Genomic DNA, 25,318 nt, shown 5'->3' with positions numbered 1-25,318 from the left:
TACAGAAGAGATGGAGCAAGAAGTTTAGGTACATATAATTAGTCAACAAAGACTTAATCTCTAAGCAACCATGCAATATTATAAGCATATTTTTTTCTGTAACACAAAGGGTAAACATCCTTCCTGAAAATCTAAACTTACTGCTCAATCACATAATTGGTATTGTAGTTGGCAATTTTAAATTCTTCTTCCTTATTTAAAAATAAGAAAGCAAACAAGGAGCAGCAAATATGTTTATTTTCTCAGCTGCTTATGAGTAAACACTGCAGTCTGTGGGGTTTTAGTCCTCTGCTGCTGACTTCTAGATACTTTCTCTTTGCCAGTACCAAAATAGTAGTCAGAAAAAGGACCAAAGTAAAAAGGAACAAGGTCAAAAAACTCAAATATACACAACATGGATGTATCTCAAACTCATTATGCTAAGTGAAATAAGCTAGACACAAAAGGCTTTGTACTGTATGATTCCACTTATATGACATTCTTTCAAAGGCAAAACTATATGAACAGAAAATAAATCAGTGATTGCCAAAGGCTGGGGATGTGGAGAGGGGTTTACAAAGAAACATGGGAAATTTTAGGGAGACATGGAATTTTTCTGTCAATTTTGTGGTAGTCACACAACTGCATACATTTATCAAAACTCATAGAACTATAAACTAAGAAGTGTGAATTTTATTATATATAAATTATTCCTTAATTTAAAAATAATTTTAAAAAGGGACTAGTCAACATTTTTTTCTTTTAGGGACAAATGTCTACACTTAGATCTAAGTGATAGTAATTTTTAAGCAAATTTACCTGATGCATTGCATATGTATTAGCTGATTCCTCTTCTTTAGTTACTAGATGAACCTATTTAAAAAATAAATAAAAATATGGATGATTCCCAAATGTTCCAAATACCCTCAATTTTCCCTAACTCTGCTATATATACTTCAATTTCTATGTTGAATGTGCATGTACCCAAACAAGATCTTTTCAAAATCTGTTTCTGGAGGAGTGGATGCAATAAAAATTAGAATAATTCTTTCTACTTTAACCACTGATGACTGAAGTAGTAGAATGGTGGGCAACTTAAAAAGGGGTCTGAGGTGATACTTTCACCTCAGTCACCAACAATCTTTTTCTGAATTATGAAGCTGTACTTTATTATGCTGAGTCAAAAATCTGCTCCTTTCAAACAACTCTGCCCCCAATAATATACTCCACTATGCTACAGTGAAGCCCTGGTGGCACAATTGTTAGGAGCTCGGCTGCTAACCAAAAGGTCAGCAGTTTGAACCCATCAGCCGCTCCTTGGAAACCCTATGGGGCAGTTCTACTCTATCTTATAGGGTCACTCTGAGTCAAAATCAACTCCACGGCAACGGGTTTGGTTTTTTTTTTTGGTATGCTACAGTGGTGTTTATAAAAATGTGTTCCACAGAATGGCACAACGGTTATGTGTTCAGCTGCTAACTGAAAGGTTGGTGGTTCAAACCCACCCAGTGGCTCTGCAGAAAACCAGGCAATTTGCTTCCATTAAGATTACAGCCTAGCAAAGTCTATGAGGCAGTTCTACTCTGTCACATGGGGTCGCTACGAGTTGGAATCAACTCAACAGCACACAACAACAGAATATTAATAGGTGTTACACAGGAGAAGAAGAGATGTGTGATAAATTAAGTTTGAGTGATTGTTATGGATTGAATTGTGTCCCCCAAAAAATGTATGTCAACTTGGCTAGGCTATGATTCCCAGTATTGTGTGTGTCCCCCATTTTGTCATCTGATGTGATTTTCCTATGTGTTGTAAATCTTAACCTCTATAATGTTAATTAGGCATGATTAGAGGCAGTTATGTTAATGAGGCAGGACATAATCTACAGGATTAGGTTGTACCTTAAACCAATCTCTTTTGAGATATAAAAGAAAGAAGAAAGCAAAGAGGAGAGGGACCTCATACCACCAAGAAGAGCCCGGAGAAGGGTGCATCCTTTGGACCTGGTGTCCCTGCACCAAGAAGCTCCTAGACCAGGGGAAGATTGATAACAAAGACCTTCCCCCAGAGCTTACAGAGAAAGAAAGCCTTCCTCTGGAGCTGGCGCCCTGAATTCGGACTTCTACTCTCCTAAACTGTGAGAGAATAAGCCTCCATTTGTTAAAGCCATCGACCTGCGGTATTTCTATTATAGCAGCACTAGATAACTAAGACAGTGATGTTGCTCTATGACATCACAGAGTAATTCTGTTCTTTCTTCCACATGAGAGCTATCATCTTTCCACTAGGATGAACAGCATTCCCCTGTTCCTAAAGCATTCATCATTAATACAGTGTCTAGATCCCCTCTAAATTTGTTTGCTTCCCTCTCAATTCTCCTTGCTCTTATCAATAATGTCCCTCTTTTGTACATTTTGGGTTTGTCAGTTGAATGGCTGGTAAATAACCACTCAAAAATGGATGTAAAACTCCAGATGTGGTCTGACCAGGACAAAAATACAGGGACTATGATCTCTCATGAATTATCACTTCTAGCTTTTTGTGTTTTACAAAATCGTAAAAGACTGCTACAGTAATTTAAGTAGATTTGTGAAAATATAAAACAAAACATGGTCAAGTACAGAACACCATGATTTGTCTTTATAGAGAACTCCCTCCATGTAGATATCAATCAGTTAATTAACAAAAATGTTTTGGCTGTATGACTACTCCCCAACCATGAATTTACCTAAACCTTTTGATTGTCTAACTCATATTTTGCCCACAAAAAAATTATAAGAGCATCTACCAAGTGTTGTAAAATAAAAATATACATATTAGTCTAGTAAGTCTATCAAAAGAAGGAATCAGAGTAATTTCCTGTATTTTTTATTTGTAGATGTAAAACATTACATGTCTCATACACCATTTATTAAAAATCTTATTCTGTCCTTTTCCTTTTCATATTTTAAGTTTTGAGCCTCTAGTTTCTTCCTTTTCTTTTCTCAGTGCTAAGTAATAGAATACAAATGGTTGGTCTTCAAATATACAGATGCTTTTTACTGCTGGTAAAAGGATACTCTGAAGTTATGAAGAAGAAAATGTTCTGTCTTCACCTATGCTCCAAAAAGAAAAGCAGACACAATTCTGATCATAAAACGGTCCTTGCAAATGTATTTTTGAACAAAGAAGTCTTACAAGACATGCATTTCAGAGACTGCTGTTATGTCTTGTCAAAGTAACCTTTAATCTCTAAAAATCTGAATTGGAAATAGCTGACTTACTTAACAATGTGTTGTACAGATTATATTTAAATTGCTATCTGATTTCTGGAAGGCTTTAAAACCCGGTTTTTCATTATTTATCAAAAGGAAATCACTGACATATCTCTTTCCATTCACATACGGTAAAATAAAACCATGATGCTGCTGGATTTTCTTTTTACAGAGTTTGTGATTCTGTGTCTCAATTAAATTACCATCCTGAGTAATTTATGCATGGTCCCTGAGTGGCACAAACAGTTTGCGCTCACCTACTAACCAAAAGGTTGGCAGTTCAAACTCATCCACTGGTGTCACTGGAGAAAGGCCTGGAGATTTGCTTCTGTAAAGATTATAGACAAGAAAGCTCTATGGAGCTCAGTTCTGTGTGTACATGAAGTCCCATGTGCCAGAACTGACTCTGTGGCAACAGGGTTAGTAATTTATGCTGCCTCCTAGTGATCACTTACTTATCTACAAATTCATAAGCCATCCATTTAATGAAGTAGTAAAGCAAACATCTATTGTTTTGGCTTGCTCTGTCTTTACTCTCTCTTTCTGGTAGTAGCACCCTCATTTTCCATGGGGAGCTTCTCCTCTTGGTTCTCAGATGTGGTCTGGTTGGGATGGTACCAGGAAGGAGCCCTTATAACACAGGCTTAACCAATCACATATTCCAGTTCACAAGAACTGGTTTGGTTCTAGACATGCAACCCAAACCAGGCCATTCACTATCACTGGACTAAATTCCATGGTTTTTGTTGAAATTATTGGGGAAGAATGGGCTTCTTCCCTGCAGAGGGTTCTAAGAATAAACCTAGAGCTATTAATAGCCATCTTGCCACCAAAGAAATAAGCCAGGCTAAGGGTGGATCTAACACAGAGGAAAGCAGAGCTGACAGATGAAGAAATGAGATAAATTATTTCGGACATTGCTCAAGACCTTGGATATAGCTGTGCCTGGACCAATCATGAACTTTCAGTTTTGTGGGCCAATAACTTCCTGTGTGTTTATCTGCTTTTACTTAAGTTAATTTGAAACCAAAAGAAACTTAATTTATACATTTAAAACTCTGCATTAATTTACATAAAGCTTCCTTTATGCAGAGTACCATTTCTCCATTTTTGAAAAACTGGGACATGTTCTAACTAGGTGATCCATGATTTCTCCAGTAGAGATCAGTTTAGGCTATGAGTCAGGCAACTGGGTCATTTTAGTTCTGTTACCTGTGTGACTCTGAACCAGGACTTCAAACCAGTTTGAACCAGTTCTGTCATGGCCAACAAATCAAAACAGAAACAGACCTGAAGTTTTACGATTTGGGTGCTTCGGCACAGTACCCCAAACATGAAAAATTACAGGTCAAACCTCTGGAATGGGAGACTCAGAAGAGGTGTACTAAGCCCTTTCAGGAGCCTGATGTGTGAGAACGGATTATTGGCAGGACTGTCGGGAGCGATACACAATCAAAGCAGCTTGGTTGGCCACCATCTTTGAATGGGGCACCGCCATCTTTGAGCAGGACAGCACTGTTTCGACTGGGCTCAAAATTTGAAGGAAAGAGATTTGGTTGCTATGCAATGCATACAGCTGCCCTTGTTTTCTAAGAGGGAGATTAAGTTTCTAGCAGGATTTCAACCCGTAATTCTTCCCATTCCAGTTATCTTTCTGGCTCACCCAAATTTTAAATTTTTAAAAATTTGGGTCTGTTCTGGTGACGCTTCCTTGGCCCTGACTGAACCAGTTCAAAGCCCTGCTCTCTTCTACAATCTTGGTCTCAATTTTTATTTCTATTAAATGTGAATTAAAACAGAAGGTCTCTAAAATTCTTTTGTTTTCTGCTATAAAATTCAAAGATTTTGAGATGCTACATGTATAAAGCACTACTCAAATCCCTTTACTCTCTAATTTTTAAAACTTATTCGTGAGATTGACTTAACATAATGTTGGAGAATAATAATTTGTTCTTTTGCATTAAAATATTATAACATGCATTTTGAAGCTACTGGCTCAATAAAACTTGATATACTCATAGTATCAAAACCTACACAACAATTAAAAGGAATAAGCTCAATTTATATATTTATAATATGGATAGATCTCTAAAACATTGTTGAAAGGAAAAAAGTAAGTTGTGAAATCACATTTATATAAAAGAAGCACACAAAAAACATCTTTTCTGTGAATAGTTACATAAAAGCTTAGAAAAAGCTCTAGAAGGGCACGTGTCAAACAGCAGAGGCTGATTCCATAAAACGGGATAGAATCACAACAGGGTGATGAGAAGGACTTCAGCCTCATCTGTAACGTTTTGATTTTTTTTTTTTAAGGGGACAGTTTGGTGTACTACTTGTGTAATTAAAAAAAAACAAAAGTGTTCTTTAAAGGAAACTTTACTATCTTTGTATCTTCCACTTCATTCCACTGACTATTTTTATTTTTTCCTTTGCTGACATGTGTTGAGCCTCAGCTGACAGCAGACTAGAAGGAGGAGAGAAGCAAATGTGAGTAAAAAAATAAAACATATCCTTAGTTTTAAATTGTTTCTGAAGTAAAGGCTTCTGAAAATTAATGCTTCTGGTGTGGTAACCACTTTTGGAAAACTCTGATGAAATGATACTTACGTTACCATTTGGGAAATGCTCATCGTCGACATCTCCATCCAAACAGACCAAATCGCCCTCCACTACTCTTGATCCATAGGTTGCAAGTCTGTAAGACACTGCCTCATTCCAAATTTTGCTACTATATGCGTGAACGTAGAATATGCGCATAGAATGGGGGAAAGAGAACCATGCCTGGATACAGCCTTCCTCTGTCATGCCAAAGCGATGCAATGACCCCAACACTGCTCTCTCCCGCACTTTGAATTCAGGCAACAGTGAGCGTGCACCTTTCGCATCCTCTAAAATAAGGAGAAAATCAGTTATAAAAACCTGTGTTAGGCAATCTAAATGAGAGACAATGAACTGTGTTAGCTTACAAACATAAACATGAAGATGACGGTCAGCATCAACTATCAGTTCAACCTAACTATACTTGCAGAGGTTTTTTTGGTTGTTGGTTCCCCCCCCCACCCCCCGCCGCAAGTAAGAGAGAGCATTAAACCCATGGCCCTCCTTTCATTTTCTCTGCTTTCAAAACAAAAACAAAAGAAGTACAACATTAGTAATGGCCTGCCAGGTTTCCTTACTCTATAATAGAGATAAACTAAAATGATATTAAAAAAAACAAACAAACAACAACAACCAAAAAAAACCCCAAAAGGATTAAATGGACTGATCTGGTAGGGACTAGAGATTTTTAAAGAGTTTTTGTGGACATTTATGAAGGAGCCCTGGTGGCACAATGGTTAAGCACTTGGCTGCTAACCAAAAAGTCAGCAGTTCAAACCCACCCAGTGGCTCCATGGGAGAAAGACCTGATGATCTGCTCCCATAAAGATTACAGCCAAGAAAACCCTATGAGGCAGTTCTACTTTGTCACATCGGCTTGCTATGAGACGAAATCAACTCGAGGGCACCTAACAACAACGCGGACATGTAGAGACAGAATTTTTTTAATAAGTAAGATTTGAGACCTAGATCCTTCAAGTATACTATTAGACCTTGCTAATGGGATGCTTTTTAAAATGTAGGTTATCAGATTCTACCACAAAGATGCTTATTCAAGAAGAGCCTTGGAACCAGCTTTTTAGTAAATTTACCAGGTTTTTTTAATGCACACTAAAGTTTAAGAATCGTTGCCATACTGGAATTATCTTCTTGGGACTCTACAATAACCTATTGCTGCTGAGTTGATTCCGAATCATAGTGACCCTAGATACAAGCAAATAAATCACTTAATAATTTTACATATTTAATATGTACATAATTAAAAATAATGAACGCAAATATTTGAAAACTGATGTCCTTTATTTCAGTGTAAGTGGAATTCAACATACACATGTATGTGGACTAGATATATGAATGTCTTGAATAAGCCTGAAGGGGTATGGTTGTTATTATTATTTAAATATAAGTAATTTTATCTAGTATTTACAGTGTACCACGCACTACTTTAAGAGCATTATACTTACCATCTCATTTAAATCTCATAACAATCTTTTAGGTACCATTATTTGCCTCAATTTACAGATTAGGAAACTAATACAATGAGGTTAAATCACTTGCAGGAGTCCACACAGTTGGGAAGAACTAAAGTTTAGCATTAAACCCAGGCAGTTTGACTCTAGAACCCGCATTCATCAAGCATTCTGTGTATAAATCATATTGATCAAAAGCCTTCAAAACTGGCAGTCAGGGCTAAATGGCAAATGGATGGAAAACAATTCACAAGCACTGAATATCACAAAATGAGATTTATTTAGTTTAAGTCACATCCAGTTATAGTGAATCATACTGCCATCAATACCAATTTAGAATTTGGAACCCCTAAGAAGCCCTGGTGGAGCAAGGTTAAGTTCTTGCTGTTAACTGAAAGGCTGGTGGTTCAAACCCACCAAACAGCTCCATGGAAGAAAGACCAGGCAATCTGTTCCCGTAAAGATTACAGCCTAGAAAACTGTATGGGGTAGTTCTACTCTGTCACATGGAGTTGCTATGAGTCAAAATCAACTTGAAGGCACCTAACAACAATTATTTCCTCAGAGGATTTAGGCCAAGAATTAGAAATAAATTATTTCTCCCTCACCCATACCCCTAACCTATTGCTGAATGGCATGAATCACTTAAGCTAGAGTCAGACCAGGAAAAAGTCCCAGAGATCTGGCCAGAAATGTAGTGCCTTGGACATGTAACCAAATGATTAAATGTACAATGTATCACAATCTATTTCTTATTACATTTATGTTGCAATGAATGCCCTCCTGCTGACAAAACTACATTGATTGCATGAGGTAAAGAAACTTTTAAATACCAGTTTGAAGAAAATGTTTCTTTGCTCTATTTACAGGATCATCCAAGTCTTCTGGTGTAAGAAATAATTTTATAGCCTTCACCTTTAACAACCAAAGAAGCAAACGTGTTAATAAAAACGACAAATTACTTATTTTCTTAAAAAAAAAAGATGCAAATTCTCTGGCATCTTAAAAGAACAGACTTTTAACAAATATTTGATGCTGCAATTATATCTTTAGGCTTTCAAAAATTAAACAGTCGATGATAAATTTATAAGCAAACCTTTTGTACAAAGCAACTTTATACATAAGTTTAAAATACTATGGACTGAAAAAGTGTCCTCCCTCCATGCCATCATTCCATAATTCTCCTTCTCTCATTCTTTACCTATGTTTACACTGTGTATGTAAACTGTAAACAACCACAGATGTGTGTGTGTCTGTGTGTGTGTGTGTGTGTGTGTGTGTATACACACATATATTTCTTTTTTTTTTTTTTTTAACTTGGCCAACACAGACAACAATGGGTGAAGAAACAAACACAAAGGAATGACAGGGCATTAAAATTTCATTTGTAGTTTCAATTCCCTGAATTCTTTGGTTTCAAAAATAATTGCCAACTTAGTATTTTCCTTTGAATCCTAAATAGACGAAAAAATGTTCCTTTTTTCTTTTTTTTAATGGTATCTATACCTAGTTCCTGTATTTAATCACTGGGATTTATTTCTAAGTATGTGTCTTAGAGTAAGAAGACTCTTAAAATAGGTCATTCAATCAAATGTCCCACTCAATCTACTTTTATGGTATTCATTCACTCAACAAATATTTGGTAAGAAGCTGATTCATTCAAGCAAATATTATTAAGCATCTCCATGTGCTAGACATAGAGTAATAGATGCTAGGAATAGAGTGTTGACCAAGTGAGACATGGTCCCTGCCCTATTAAAGCTTACTGTCTACTGGAAAAGGTTAAACAAGCAATAATAATGAAATGTAATAAAATCTAAGATGGGAAGTCCAGGGTGCTGCCAGGTCACAACATCGGGAGAATTCCTTTGTCTTGGGGAGTCAGATGAGAATGATATTTAAATTGAGGCATAAAAAATATAAAGTTTAGGGGTGAGGGATGCTTCAAGCAAAGGAAAGAAAGCATGGCTTTCTAGCTGCAGGAGCTAGCCTCTAAGATAGTCCCCAATGATCCTCACCTCCTGGTACTCATGCCCTGTGTAGTCCCCTCGCACACTGTATCAGAGTTGGCCTGTGTGACCAGTAGACTATGAAACAAGTAAAGCAATGTCACTTTCAAGATTAGTTATAAAAGACACTGTGGTTTCTGTTTAGGTCTCTCTACCTCACTTTCTTGCACTCTTGGAGTCTTCTCTTTGGGGAAAGCCCTGTTGTGAGTGGCTCTGTGGCAATAAACAGGTGCCTCCTGCAAAGAGCTATGTGAGGAGCTTGGAAGCAGATCCTCTAGCCACAGTCAAGTCTTCAGAGACTGCAGCCCTGGCCCAGAGTCTGACTGCAACCTCTGGAGAGACCCTGAGCCAGAACATGCAGCTAAGCTGCTCCAAGACTTCTGACCCACAGAAATTGTATAAGAAAATAAATGTTTCTTATTTCAAACCACCATATTTTGGAGTAATTTGTTATGCAGCAATAGATAACTAGTACCCTAGTAAAGTTAAAAAAAGAATTCAGGAGGAAGGACTATGAAGCTTGAAGAGGTAGAAAGGGGGCTGTCTTAGTCATCTAGTGCTGCTACAACAGAAATACCACAAGGGGATGGCTTTAACAAAGAGAAATTTACTTCTTCACAGTAAAGTAGGCTAGAAGTCCAAATTCAGGGCATCAGCTCCAGGGAAAGGCTTTGTCTCTCTGTTGGCCTTCTCATCAATGTTCCCCCGGACTAGGAGCTTCTTCACGCAGGGACCCTGGGTCCAAAGGACACACTCTGCTCCTGGCACTGTTTTCTTGGTGGTATGAGGTCCCCCTGTCTCTCTGCTCACTTCTCTCTTTTATATCTCAAGAGATTGCCTCAGGACACAACCCAATCTTGTAGACTGAGTCCTGCCTTACTAACATAACTGCCACCCATCCTCCCTCATTAACATCATAGAGGCAGGATTTACAACATATAGGAAAATCACACAATACCAGGAATCATGGCCCAGCCAAATTGATACACACATTTTTTGGGGGACATAATTCAATCCATGACTTTCAACCCTTTGGCCCCCAAAAATCATATCCTTGCAACATGGAAAACATATTCATCCCATCATATCATAGCAAAAGTCTTAACTCCAAGTCCAAAATCCAAAAATTCCTCTTCATCTGTGAACTCTAGAATACCAGTTATCTGTTTCCAAGGGTACAATGGCAGAATAGGCACAAAGTAGTCATTTCCATTACAAATGGGAGAAACTGGAGGGAAAGAAGGGATAACAGGCACCAAGGAAGTCAGCAGAACACACTACATTAGCCCTCAAGGCTCTGAAAATTATCTTCTGTTCTCTGAGACAATTTACACAATGGCCCTGCCCTCCAGACTCTAGGTATTGGCCACACTCTCCAGATTCTGAGTGAAGACCCCTTGTCCCTGGGCTTCAGCTCCACCTTCCAGGCCCATTGGGACAACTCTGCTCCCTTAGCTTTAGGCGCACGATTCTCCCAGGCCATCTGAGTGGCGACTCCACCCTTAGAAGCACCAGAGGCCAAGGCTCCACCCTTTGAAACGCCTGAGGTCATGGCCATACCTTTTGAGACTGAGGCAGCTCGGCTTCTTGTGTCCCTTGTCTCTTCAGCTTGTTGCCTGGTTTCTTAGCCTCTAGGCTCCCTGGGCCTCAGGCTCACATCTGCCCTGCTAGGACAAGTGTTCCAAAGCTCTGTAGCTCCACTAGTAAGTGCCCAGAGGCACCCTACTCTGCCAGGAAGCCTCCTGCGCCCAGGCACTCAGCTCCCTCGCTCCATGGTCGGTTCCAGCGCATCTAGCACTGGTCTACTGGTTCTGCTGCTGCCGGTTCTCTGCTGTTGCCACTTCTCTACCGATGCAGGTTCTCTGCTGCTGCTGGTCCTCTGCTGCTGCTGTTCCTCTATCCATTCACAGTTTCAAAACCGCCTCCACATTTTAGGTATCTGTTAGAGCAGCACCCCACTCTCTCGATACCAAATTCTGTCTTAGTTATCTAGTGCTGCTATAACAGAAATACCACAAGTGGATGACTTTAACAAAGAGAAATTTATTTCTTCACAGTAAAGCAGGCTAAAAGTCCAAATTCAGGGCGTCAGCTCCAGGGAAAGGCTTTGTCTCTCTGTTGGCCTTCTCATCAATGTTTCCCCAGATCTAGGAGCTTCTCCGCACAGAGACCCCAAGTCCAAAGTACATGCTCTGCTCCTGGCTCTGCTTTCTTGGTGGTATGAGGTCCCCCAGTCTCTCTGCTCACTTCTCTCTTTTATATCTCAAGAGGATTGCCTCAGGACACAATCCAATCTTGTAGATTGAGTCCTGCCTTACTAACACAACTGCCACCCATCCTCCCTCATTAACATCATAGAGGCAGGATTTACACCATGTAGGAAAATCACACAATACAAGGAATCATGGCGCAGCCAAATTGATACAAACTTTTTGGGGGACATAATTCAATCCATGACAGGGGCCATTCAGCTTCTGCTTAAAATGCTGTGGGAAAGAGGAAAAGCCATTTATTTGGGAAAAGAAGTCCACTCCTTTGGAAAATTGTTAGAAAAGCCTTTCTTACATTAGGCTAAAACTTGGCCCCTTGAACTTCTAAAACCAGAGCATTAATAGCCTAATCATATTTTGTCTCAAATAAGGATTAAACACAAGGACATCTTAATCAGTTTGCTTTCTTATAACATGTTGCCAAGAATTTAACAGCTGCTCAGAAAATGTTCAATTATGTAATATACACGGTATGTGTGTGTGTATGTACATGGGTTTATATGCTGGTGTTGAGAACAAGGGGCTGGCTTATGTAAGAAGTGTAACTGACAAACAGATAAGATCATATTTTAAAAATCCATACCATTTCAGTCTTCAGCAAAGCCAATCCAATTTGGTCTGTATGAACCTTCCTTCCCTTCCCAAATCTCTGAGGTCCGTAGTAATTCACAAAACCTTTAGTCTATGAACACAAAATTTTACAATTAATTAAAAGTTTATAAGTATAATTATTGTGTCAAACTATGTAAGCAAGTCTCTCTCTTCATATTTATTTTAATAAAAGAATCTTATAATCAGCAATATGCAGATGGGGACCAAATGGTCTGAGAAATGCTATACAGGTAGTCCCTGACTTACAACAGGGTTCTTTTCTGACAACATCAGAACTGATTTATGTCAAACAGCTCTTTTTTTTTTTTTTCAGTTTTCATTATTATTGCCTTTTGTCATCAGTATAAATCCAGCAGTGTTCTGAATAATAAATCATAAAATTCAACATCTGAGAATGACAACATCAGCAAATTATGCACCACAACGTATTACTAATGATAAGATGTACCAAGAAAAAAAACAAAAGACAGTCGTGAGTGTGGTTCATCATAACTTGAACATGTCATCAGTCAAGGACTACCTACCTGTACAGTTAAAGAATAAAAGGGTGAAGAAGAAATGATTAAAAGCTAGAAAATAGTACCAGTGGGGAAGGGGGAAACCAGTTGCCATCAAGTTAATTCTGACTCATGGTGATCCCATGTGTAAAGAGGACTTAAAACATACATTGCGGGGGGTGGGGGTGGGGGAGAAAGACACAACACTTAGGGGACATGCACAACACTTGGGAGACACGGAGCTTCTGTTTAAGGGTGATAGAAAAATTCAGGAATAGTTAATGGTGATGGTTGAACATGATGAACATATTTAATATCACCTGATTGTACATGAGAAGATTGTTAAAATGGCAAATATTTTGTTACCTATTTATTTACCACAATTTAAAAAAAAACTTCCGCTTTCCATTCACATTTCTGAGAAGTTTTCTGGGATGAGGGACTTTCAGTGCTAAAATCAGGAAAGTTCTGGGCAAACCGGGAAGAGTTTTTCACCTACTACTTAGATCTGATCTGTGCTCTGAAGTTCTGTTTTATTTTGTGAATTTTCTGCTGTCTGGAAATGCTGAGAATAAGAAACAATTTTCAAACCCAGCAAGTCCCCTTATATATAATATTTCTGTCTTTAGTTCATGTCTTTCTTATCACATTTTATCATAGGCAGTGAGAAGCAGCCAGGTGATGCTTTCTATTTCTGCCTGGAAATCTCCTTAGCTGGATCAAGTTTATTAGGTACATTTCCTATTTTCCACATTACTGCAGGTGACAGTGTTGCCTTTCTGCCACAATAATAAAGGTTCCATTTTCCCCAGCTTTCAATAACATTTTTCTTACTTTCCTTTAAGCTCTCATCAATAGCCTCTCCTCAAGGTTCTTTATGTTTCTGCTAATACTCTCCTCAAGGCCTTTGGGCTTTCATTAACATTCTCATTGAGGCTCTTTAGACTTTGATTAACACATTCCTCAGAGCCCTTCTGGCTTCTGTCCATTGACTAGTCCAAAGCAAACTGCACGTTTTAGGTTTCTGTAACAGAAGCATCCTATTTCCAGGGAACAAAATCTGTTCCAACATCTACTGCTGATAACAAATCACCCCAAACTTTATTGGTTTAAAACAACAAACATCTTCCCCACTCCACCAAGAATCTATAATTTAGGCAGGGCTCAATGGGGATAGTAAGTCTCTGTTCTATGCAGCATCAGATAACGTGACTTGAGCAGGGCTAGAGGATCCACTTCCAAAATGAAGGACTTGAAACTCACATGGCTGTCAAGTTTATGCTAGCTGTCAGCTCATTTCCCACAGGGTGGCTTGGGCTTCCTCACAGGATGGTGGCTGGTTTCCAAGCGTAAGCACCTCGAGTGAACTGAAAGCTGCCAGTTTCTTAAAGCCTGGGCCCAGACAATGTCATGGCATCACTTTTCTTGACTCTTTTGGTCAAGCAGTTACAGTGTCTCGATTCAAGGTTGGGGGACAAAGACCTCACCTCTTGATGAGAGGTGAATCTTGAGGCATGTTTTAAACTGTCACATTGCTCAGAATAAATAGAAAATTGTAATTTACCATTACAACCATTAAAGAAATTGGTTAGTAGTTAAATATGTTCTTACGAAGGAAAAACCAGGCCCAGATGGTTTCTTGAAAGATAAAAGAGTCCTCCACACTTACTTTATGAGGTGAGTATACATTTACCCAGGCAACAATTATTATTGAGCACCAGATCAAGGACCACTGAATAAAAAATGCTGACATAATTTGTTGTTGGCATAGTACAAAAGGAATTGTATCCTTACCTCATGCTATTCACAAAAACCAATTGCAAACAGAATAAGTACTCCCGTATTAAATATCATATTTAAATATTTTTAATTATTTCAAATTTGGAAAAACTAGTATCAGATAGTGTCCTGAAATAGCCAGAGCTTAAACTATCCATTTAAATTATTTAAGGTTACGTACAACCCAAATAATTTCAGGTTTCTAACAATCAGAGTAGTAATCTTCTAAACAAAACTTCAAAAGACTCCATGAAGAATCCTGATCAAAAGGGGGGAAACTATTGCCCTGAGATAATCTTTAAACCTTAAACCAAAAATATCCCCTGAAGTCCTCTGAAAACCAAACAATGGTTTAACTGAACTAGTAAAGAATGTCTGCCTTGAGCATTGTGCTCTTTCAAGATCCATATATATGGCATCAAAGTGACAACAGCAACTCAAAAGATTAGATAGGAAACTCAGGGGATAGTGAGTTTATGTTAATGGAGGAGGAACAAATTGGAAAAGGAGGGTGAGAATGGCTGCACAACTTCAAGAATGTAATCAATGTCACTGAATTGTACAAGCAGAAATTGTTGAATTGGTGTATGTTCTGTTGTGTATATTCTCAATGACAACAACAAAAAATAAAACATTTTATAACATTTGCCCTAAAAAAAAAAAAAAAAAAGACTCCTTGATTTGAGGACTTCTGAACAACCTTTAGAAACCCTGGTGGCGTAGTGGTTAAGAGCTACAGCTGCTAACCAAAAGTTCGGCAGTTCGAATCCACCAGGCGCTCCTTGGAAACCCTATGAGGCAGTTCTACTCTGTCCTATATGGTTGCTATAAGCTGGAATTGACTCAACGGCAACAGGGTTTGAACACCCTTTTCTGGTCATAAAAACTAAAGGAAAGTTGGCTAAAGCTAAAATGATTCCTAATGGGAACTTTATAATACATCCTTAAGTGACAAATGAAAGACAGGTAAATTCTATCAGAGTTCAGAGAAGTTACCTCCCTTTTTCAAAGGATATCATTTTAATAGTTTTTCAGGGGAAAAAAAACAGAGTTTTCGATAGGTCAAGAAAAAAAGCCACATGAAGAATATACAATCAGGCAATTCCTGTAAATCGGTGAATGTGTTAGATTCAAATGATCTTCAGTTGGAAGATACTTTCTTGACTGTAAGACATAATACTGATTAAAAGCCAGGTTTTGTTGTTTGTATAAACTTGTGAAAAAAGGTTTTCGTACTCAGAAACTTAGATCAGTGTTTCTCAATTTTGACTGCAGAGTAATCACATAGGGAGTTCTTTTTTTTTTTAAGTTTTTTTAAACCCCTCTCCAAAATGTTTTTACGTAATTGGTTTGGTGGTAGCAATTGACCACTAAAATTTTTTAAAAGCTCCACAGGTTGGAAATTACTGGCCTAGATCAGGACTTGGGAAACTACGGCCCAAAAGTCCAATCTGGCCCAGCACTTGTTTTCGTAAGTAAAGTTTTATTGGAACACAGCCATGCGTATTCACTTATGAATTGTCTATGGTTGCTTCCATACTACAATAAAAAATAAAAAGAAAAACCAGTGCCGTCAAGTCGATTCTGACTCATAGCGACAGAGTAGAGCTGCCCCATAGAGTTTCCAAGGAGCGCCTGGTGTATTCGAACCACCAACCTTTTGGTTAGCAGCCATAGCGCTTAACCACTATACTGCCAGGGTTTTCCCACACTACAACAGCAGCAAGTAATTGCAACAGAAACCATATACTGGCAAAGCCAAAAATATTTATTATCTGGCCTCTTAAAGTTTGCTGACCTCTGGTCCAGATGATCAGGCTATGGTTGTATGTATATATTTAGATGTCTGGCAAATGTCATTTAAAAATTTATGCTAAGTAATTCTTTATGGTTTATAATTTATATACACTGAAAAAATTCAAAGTTCAATTAAAAAGAAAAAAGACTGTATATTTCTAAAAAAGTAATATACTCATTTACCAAAGGTTTCTGAAAAGAATTCATGAATAAAATTGCAAAAAATAAATCTCTCTGCCTAAAATTCTACTCTGTATGGTAGACATTAAAAAAAAAAAAAAAAACTCTTCCAATGTAAAAATTTTTCCCCCTCTGAGAAACTCTATACGTTGTTTTTTTGTTTTTGTTTTAAATCACATTATTGTTTTGTTTTAATATAAAAATATATTAAAAAAATAAATATAAGCCAAATGGCTCCATAAAAAGGTAAAAAAGAAAAGCCCCCTTTCTTGCTTCAGTGGAAAGAGAGGGAGCATGAAGATGTCCCTGTAATACTCTATTTTAAAATTGAGTTTTCTTACCTTAACATTTTCTATTGCCTCCAAAATTCTCTCTTTCAGATCTGAAGAATCATTGATTTGTTTTTTTAAGTTTCTGATGATAATATCAAAGTGATTTCCTTTGAGCTGACCAAGTCTAAGGGATTCATCTACAGATCGAATATTAAACACGTTCATTCTTTTCTTTTCAATTTCTTTTTCAATATTTTTTAACCTATAAATGATAAATCATATAGATACAGTTAAATTTTACATTTTAAAATGACTTTAATATAATATTTTAAAATAATTATATTTCATTGCCAGACACCCACTTATATCAGAATATTAATGTAGGGGCAGAGCAAGATAGCGAAGTGAGTGGATGCCCCCATTTACTCCTCCAGCAACTAACCCAATGAACAATGAATAAAAACAGGAACAGACTGAGATCTCAGAATTCCAAATGGCAGCTGAGGTGTTGGAGAGTCGGGGTGAGTCCAGAAGCAGGAGAGGAGGAGCAGGAACAGCACGTAAGTTGGGAGAACCTACCTGCTAACCTCAGGAATGCTCGCTAATCACAGCCACTATAGGACAGGGCTGGGAAACACCCCAAACAGGGAATACAGAAAGGGAGCTAATCTGAGGAAGCTGTAGCCTTATGTTTTTAAGGTGGCAGAAACTGGCCATGGGGGTTTGCGGGCCACACAATCGGAAGGGGGTGAAGGGAGACCATGGCACTGCGAGCAACTGCTGTTAAATCTTGCTGAGGCCCAAGACAAGGATGCTAGGACCAGGAGGAACTGCAAGGTCAGCAGGGTGAGGAGAATACTTCAGACAGATGGGCAACACAGAGGGAAACCGCTGGCTCCCCTGCCCACAGCGGGATACCATGAGACAGCCTGTGCAGGAGCGCCCATGAGGGAAAGACACAGAGAACCCCCCATCCTCACCACAGGAAAGTTGAGCGCCACAGCTTACACTAGTGTCTGCAACCAGCTAAACCCTGCTCCCACGCATGCGTATTGAATTCCAGAGATCAAGCATCCAGAACTCCTGAATCAGCACTAATAAAGAATCTAAGGATAAGAGTGCCCTCTAGTGGTTCTCAGAGAAGATACCAAGCCACTGCCACTAGGTCAACTCTGACTCATAGCGACCCTGTGGGGCAGAATGGAGCTGTCCTGTGGGGTTCCCAGGGCTGTGAGTCTTTGCGGAGGTGGGATGCCACAACCTTCTCCAGTAAAGCGGCTGGTGGGTGCAGGCTTTGGCCTTCTGTTTGGCAGTAGACATTTGGCTGTTGCACCACAAGGGTGCCCAATCAGAAAAATTTCCCACCAAAACCAGAATAAAAAACTAAAAAAAAAAAAAAAGATAGCAAAATGGCTCAAGTTCAACAAAAAAATAGTGAAGCACACAAACTCACAAGAGAAGAAGGACCAATAAAAAGGACCAATAAAAAGCAAAAAGAGGAAATTTCTCCTATGGAGGCCAGACTAGCGAAAACGATTGATAATTTACAGATTATGGTGCTAAATATGTTTAAAGAAAGCAAAAAGCACACAGAAAACAAACTAGCGGAGTCAGGAAAGGAATGGAGGGATAAAATGAGAGACTCAACAAGGAAACTGAAAACATGAAAAAAAAAGAGAACTGCTGGAGCTGAAGAATAAAGCAACTGAATTAGAAAAAGAGAAACATTCAACATGAGTTAAACAGATAGAAGATACAATAAGTGAACTAGAAAACAAAATAACTGAACTTATCAAGTCTAGAGAAATGAGAGAAGAGAATAAAGAAAACAAACCCAAAAGGAAATATAGGATTCAATTAAGAAATCTAATATTAGAATTATTGGAATCTCAGAGCACCATAACAATAAAGGCAGAGAAATAATTTTTTCAAGACATAATCAGAGACAATTTCCCAGACCTGAACAAAGAACCAAGCCTGCAAATACCAGAAGCTACAAGAACCCAACTCAGAAGAGACACAAAAAGATCAACTCCGTACCATATCCTTATAAAATTCTTGAAAAACAAAGACAAGGAGAGAATTCTGAAAGCAGCAAGAGAAAAATGGAATATAACATACCAAGGATCTTGCATAAAAATCAGTGCAAAACTCTCCCCAGGAACTCTATAGAGGCCAGAAGACAATGGAGCGACATATATAAAATACTGAACGAAAACAATTGCCACCAAGAATTCTTTACTCAGCAAAGTTGTCATTCAAAAACGAGAGGGAAATCAAGACATTCCCAAACAAGCAGAAGGTCTGGAAATTTGCTGCTACCAGACAAGCTTTGCAAGTATTACTCAAGGGAGTATTCCAAGTGGAAAGGCAAGAGCATTAAATAAATACTCATATCTATACACAGGTAAAAATAAATAAATAAAAAATAAGAGATCTCAAAAAAAAAAACAAAAACACAACACGGGCAATCATAAGGACCAAGTATATGATATTTCAGGGATTAAACTCAATAATTAAATCCCGCAAACTATACAACATCAAGTTCGTAAGAAATAAGCACAGAGTAAACTTACCGAATACAGGTTGTATATTGATGTTAATGGAAACACACCAACAGAAATGGGGGAGGGAGCAGCATATCAAGAACAGATTTACTGTGTTAAGGACGTATGTTAACTGATGTTCATGTTAAACCTTGTTGCAATTGTAAGTTGTATAATGTAATATATGTAGTAACCACTAAGAATTCACCAAGAAAAAACATTCCAAAGGAAAGAAGGAAGAAAGCAGAAAGGCTTTTCACAAGAAAGCAGCCAAATACAAACAAAAACAGAAAAATCAGAATTAAAAAAAACAAAGAAGATATGAAGCACACAAAAAACAAATAGCAAAATGAATGAGCTAGACTCTTTATTTTCAATAATAACCTGAAATGTAAATTGTCTAAATGCCCCACGCAAGAGGCAGAGAAGGGCAGAATGGATTAAAAAACATGATCTATCCTTTTCCTGTCTACAAGAAATACACCACAGACAGGGACATAAATGGACTGAGAATAAAAAGATAGAGAAAAATATTCCATGCAACCAATAACAAAGAAGAGCAGGGTGGTCATACTGATTTCAGATAAAACAGACTTTAAATCAAAATCTATTACAAGAGATAAAGAAGGACATTATAAAACAATAAAAGGGTCAATCCAGCATGAAGACATAACAATTATAAATATATATGCACCTAACAGCAATACATCATAATACTTGAAACAAATACTGACCAATGAAAGGAGAAACAGACAACTCAGCAATAATAGTAGGGGACTTTAACACACTACTTTTAATTATAGACAGAACATCTAAAAAGAAGATCACTAAAAACACTGAAAACTAAACAAATGCATAAGCCAATTGGACCTAACAGACATATACAGAACACACCACCCAGCACGAGAAAAATACACATTCTCCTCCAGCACACATAGATCACTTTCTGGAACAGATCATATGCTAGGACACCAAACAAGTTGCAACAAATTTAAAAAGATTGAAATCATACAAAGTATCTTTTCTGACCATAATGGTATGAAGCTAGAAATCAACAACAGGAAAAATAAGGAAAAAACCAAAACAAAACATGGAAACTGTGATGCTGGAAACTATGCCACCGGTATTCAAATACCAGCAGGGTCACGCATGGTGGACAGGTTTCAGCTGAGCTTCCAGACTAAGACAGACTAGGAAGAAGGACCTGGCCATCTACTGCTGAAAAGAATTAGCCAGTGAAAACCTTATAAATAGCAGCAGAACATTGTCTGATACAGTGCCAGAAGATGGGCCCCTCAGGTTGGAAGACACTCAGAATACAACTAGGAAAGAGCTGCCTCCTCAAAGTAGAGTCAACCTTAATGATGTGGATGGAGTCAAGCTTTCACGACCTTCATTTGCTGATATGGCACGACTCAAAATGAGAAGAAACAGCTACAAACATCCATTAATAATTGGAAACTGGAATGTATGAAGTATGAATCTAGGAAAATTAGAAATCGTAAAAATGAAATGGAACACATAAACATCGATATCCTAGGCGTTAGTGAGCTCAAATGGACTGGTATTGGTCACTTTGAATTGGACAATCATACGGTCTACTATGCTGGGAACAACAATTTGAAGAAGAATGGCTCTGCATTCATCATCAAAAAGAATATTTCAAGGTCTATCCTGAAGTACAACACTGTCAGTGATAGGATAATATCCATACGCCTACAAGAAAGACCAGTTAATACGACTATTATTCAAATTTACCCACCAACCACTAAGGCCAAAGATGAAGAAACTGAAGATTTTTACCAAATTCTGCAGTCTGAAATTGATCGAATATGCAATCAGGATGCACTGACAATTACTGGTGATTGGAATGCAAAAGTTGGAAACAAAGAAGGAGGATGGGTAGTTGGAAAATATGGCCTTGGTGACAGAAACGATGCCAGAGATCACATGATTGAATTTTACAAGACCAACGACTTCTTCATTGCAAATACCTTTTTCCACCAACATAAACGGCAACTATACACATGGACCTCACCAGATGGAATACACAGGAATCAAATCGACTACATCTGTGGAAAGAGATGATAGAAAAGCTCACTGTCATCAGTCAGAACAAGGCCAGAGGCCGACTGAGGATCAGACCATCAATTGCTCACATGCAAGTTCAAGTTGAAACTGAAGAAAATTCGAACAAGTCCACAAGAGCCAAAGTATGACCTTAGTATATCCCACTTGAATTTAGAGACCATCTCAGGAACAGATTTGACGCATTGAACACTAATGACCGAAGATCAGACGAGTTGTGGAATGACATCAACGACATCATACATGAAGAAAGCAAGAGATCATTAAAAAGACAGGAGAGAAACAAAAGATCTACATGGATGTCAGAAAAGATTCTGAAACTTGCTGTCAAACATCAAGTAGCTAAAGCAAAAGGAAAAAATGATGACGAAAAAGAGCTGAACAGAAGATTTTCAAAGGGTTCCTGAGAAGACAGAGTAAAGTATTATGATGACATGTAGAAAGACCTGGAGATAGAAAACCAAAAGGGAAGAACATGCTCAGCATTTCTCAAGCTGAAAGAACTGAAGAAAAAATTCATGCCTCAAGTTGCAATACAGAAGGAGTCTACGGGGAAAATATTAAACGACGCAGGAAGCATCAAAAGAAGAAGGAAAGAATACAAAGAGTCACTATACCAAAAAGAACTGGTCAACATTCAACCATTTCAGGAGGTAACACATGATCAGGAACTGATGGTACTGAAGGAAGAAGTCCAAGCTGCACTGAAGGCACTGGCAAAAAACAAGGCTCCAGGAATTGATGGAATACCAATTGAGACGTTTCAACAAAAGGATGGAGCGCCAGAGGTGCTCACTCGTCTATGCCGAGAAATCTGGCAGACAGCTACCTGACCAACTGACTGGAAGAGATCCATATTGATGCCTATTCCAAAGAAAGGTGATCTGACCAAATGTGGAAATTACCAAACAATATCATTAATATCACATGCAAGCAAAATTTTGCTGAAGATCATTCAAACTCAGCTGTAGAACTATATTGACAGGGAATAAGAACTACCAGAAATTCCAGCCAGGTTTAGAAGAGGACACGGAACCAGGGATATCATAGCTGATGTCAGATGGATCCTGGCTGAAAGAAGAGAATACCAGAAAGATGCTTACCTATGTTTTATTGACTATGCTAAGGCATTCGACTGTATGGATCATAACAAATTATGGATAACATTGCGAAGAATGGAAATTCCAGAACACTTAATTGTGCTCATAAGGAATCTGTACATGGATCAAGAGGCAGTCATTCAAACAGAACAAGGGGATACTGAATGATTTAAAGTTAGGAAAGCTGTGCGTCAGGGTTGTATCCTTTCACCATACCTATTCAATCTGTATGCTGAGCAAATAATCTGAGAAGCTGGACTATATGAAGAAGAACAGGGCATCAGGATTGGAGGAAGACTCATTAACAACCTGTGTTATGAGATGACACAACCTTGCTTGCTGAAAGTGAAGAGGACTTGAAGCACTTACTGATGAAGATCAAAGACCACACTCTTCAGTGTGGATTACACCGCAACATAAAGAAACAAAAATCCTCACAACTGGACCAATAAGCAACATCAGGATAAACAGAGAACAGATTGTGATTTGTCAAGGATTTCATTTTACTTGGATCCACAATCAACATTCATGGAAGCAGCAGTCAAGAAATCAAATGATGCACTGCATTGGGCAAATTGGCTGCAAAAGACCTCTTTAAAGAGTTAAAAAACAAAGATGTCACCTTGAGGACTAACGTGCACCTGACCCAAGCCATGGTGTTTTCAATCACCTCATATGCATGCAAAAGCTGGACAATGAATAAGGAACACCGAAGAAGAATTGATGCCTTTGAACTGCAGTGTTAGCAAAGAATACTGAATATACCATGGACTGTCAAAAGAATGAACAAACCCGTCTTGGAAGAAGTACAGCCAGAATGGCCCTTAGAAGCAAGGATGGCAAAACTACGTCTCACATACTTTGGACATGTTATCAGGAGGGATCATTTCCTGGAGAAGGACATCATGCTTGGTAAAATCGACGGTCAACAGAAAAGAGGAGGACCCTCAACGCAATGGACTGACACAGTGGCTGCAACAATGAGCTCAAGCATAGCAACAATTGTAAGGATGGCACAGGACCGGGCAGTTTTTCATTCTGTTGTGAATGGGGTTGCTATGAGTTAGAACCGACTCGACGGCACCTAACAACAACTACAAAAAAATATTGGGTCATAGAATAAACCAACAGTGAAATTTAAAAATTCCTAGAATCAAATGAAAATGAAAACACAATCTATCAAAACCTTTGGGACACAGCAAAAGCAGTATTCAGAGTGAAATTCATAGCAATAAATGCCTACATTAAAAAAGAAGATCCAAAATCATTAACTTAAACCAACAACTTGAACAAACGTAAAAGAAGAGTAAAATAATTCAACAGATACTATGAAAAAAAATAAGTGAAATAATATAGATCAGGGCAGAAACAGAAAATAGAAAAACAATAGAAAGAATCAACAAAACCAGAAGTTTGCTCTTTGCAAGGATTAATGAAATAGACAAACCACTGGCTAGACAGACAAAAGAAAAAACCAGAAGAGGCACATAACCAAATTAAGAAATGATATTGGTGACATTACAACCAATCCAACAGAGAATAAAGATCATATCTGAGTACTATGAAAAACTGTACTCCAACAAATTTGAAAACCTAGATGAAATGGACAAATTCCTAGAAACGTACTACCTATCCAAACTAACACAAACAAGTTGAAAATTTAAACATATCTAATACAAAAGAAGAGATTCAAGATGTCATCAAAAAACTACCAACAAAAAAAAGCTCAAGACCAGATGGCTACACTGGAGAATTCTGCCAAACATTCATAGAAGAGTTGACACCAATCTTACTCAATCTCTTCTAAAACATAGAAGAAGAGGGAACACTACCGAACTCTTTCTAAGAAGCCAGCATAACCCTGATACCTAAACCAGGCAAAACCAAAAAGAAAAAAAAACCAAACCCCTTGCCATCAAGTTGATTGTAACCCATAACAACCCTATAGGACAGAGTAGGACTGCTCACAGGGTTTCCAAGAAGCAGCTGGTGAATTCAAACTGCTGACTTTTTGGTTAGCAGCCAATCTCTTTAACCACTGTACCACCAAGCAAAGGCATTACAAAAAAAGAAAATTATACACCAGTATCTCTTATGAAGAGGAATGCCAAATTTTCAACAAAATTCTAGCCAACAGACTTTGGCCACATATCAAAAAAATCATACACCATGATCAAGTGGGATTCATACCAGGATTACACGGGGGTTCAATATTTGAAAATCAATCAGCGTAATTCACCACATAAATAAAGCAAAGGAAAAGACATCTTTACTTTTTAACACTTTATAGAGGTCTTTTGCAGTAGATCTGCCCAATGCAATATGTTGTTTGATTTTTTGACTGCTGCTTCCATGGGTGTTGACTGTGGACTGTGGATCCAATTAAAATGAAATCCTTGACAGAGCAATAAGACAAGAAAGAGAAATAAAAAGTATCCAAATCAAAAAGGAAGAAGTAAAACTATCTCTATTTGCAGATGACATGATCTTATACATAGAAGACCCTAAAGATTCCACAAGAAAACTCCTGGAACTAATAGAAGAATTTAGCAACATTGCAGGGTACAAGATCAACACACAAAAATCAGCCGGGTTCCTTACTGGCACAAATCAAAAACACTGGAAATAACAAATGTTGGAGAGGCTGCGAGGAGATCGGAACTCTTATGCACTGCTGGTGGGAATGCAAAATGATATAACCGTTTTGGAAAATGATATGGTGCTTCCTTAGAAAGCTAGAAATAGAAATACCATACAATCCAGCAATCCCACTTCTAGGAATATATCCTAGAGAAATAAGAGCCGTCACACAAATAGACATATGCACACCCATATTCATGGCAGCATTGTTCACAATAGTAAAAG

General features: G+C 38.1%; 1 protein-coding gene across 4 annotated transcripts in view; it reads right to left on the bottom strand.

Moving 5' to 3' along the window:
* The window catches only part of PUS7L (pseudouridine synthase 7 like), a 40,446-nt gene that overhangs the window by 1,844 nt on the left and 13,284 nt on the right, over positions 1 to 25,318 (bottom strand). For 3 of the 4 annotated variants that reach the window (XM_023738847.1, XM_023738849.1, XM_023738848.1), the window contains exons 4-9: positions 16,789 to 16,981; positions 12,166 to 12,264; positions 11,742 to 11,798; positions 8,137 to 8,218; positions 5,844 to 6,124; positions 799 to 852 (exon numbers count right to left, since the gene is read on the bottom strand). In XM_023738847.1, the coding sequence (XP_023594615.1) occupies positions 799 to 852; positions 5,844 to 6,124; positions 8,137 to 8,218; positions 11,742 to 11,798; positions 12,166 to 12,264; positions 16,789 to 16,981 (766 nt within the window). The remainder of the gene's footprint in view (positions 1 to 798; positions 853 to 5,843; positions 6,125 to 8,136; positions 8,219 to 11,741; positions 11,799 to 12,165; positions 12,265 to 16,788; positions 16,982 to 25,318) is intronic. The other variant, XM_004384566.3, reaches the window with a different exon arrangement.

Source organism: Trichechus manatus, unplaced genomic scaffold, assembly GCF_000243295.1.
Source record: "Trichechus manatus latirostris isolate Lorelei unplaced genomic scaffold, TriManLat1.0 scaffold00123, whole genome shotgun sequence".
NCBI lineage: Eukaryota > Metazoa > Chordata > Mammalia > Sirenia > Trichechidae > Trichechus > Trichechus manatus.
The sequence above is the reverse complement of the archived record's forward strand: the minus strand, read 5'-3'. Positions and strand labels throughout refer to the sequence as shown.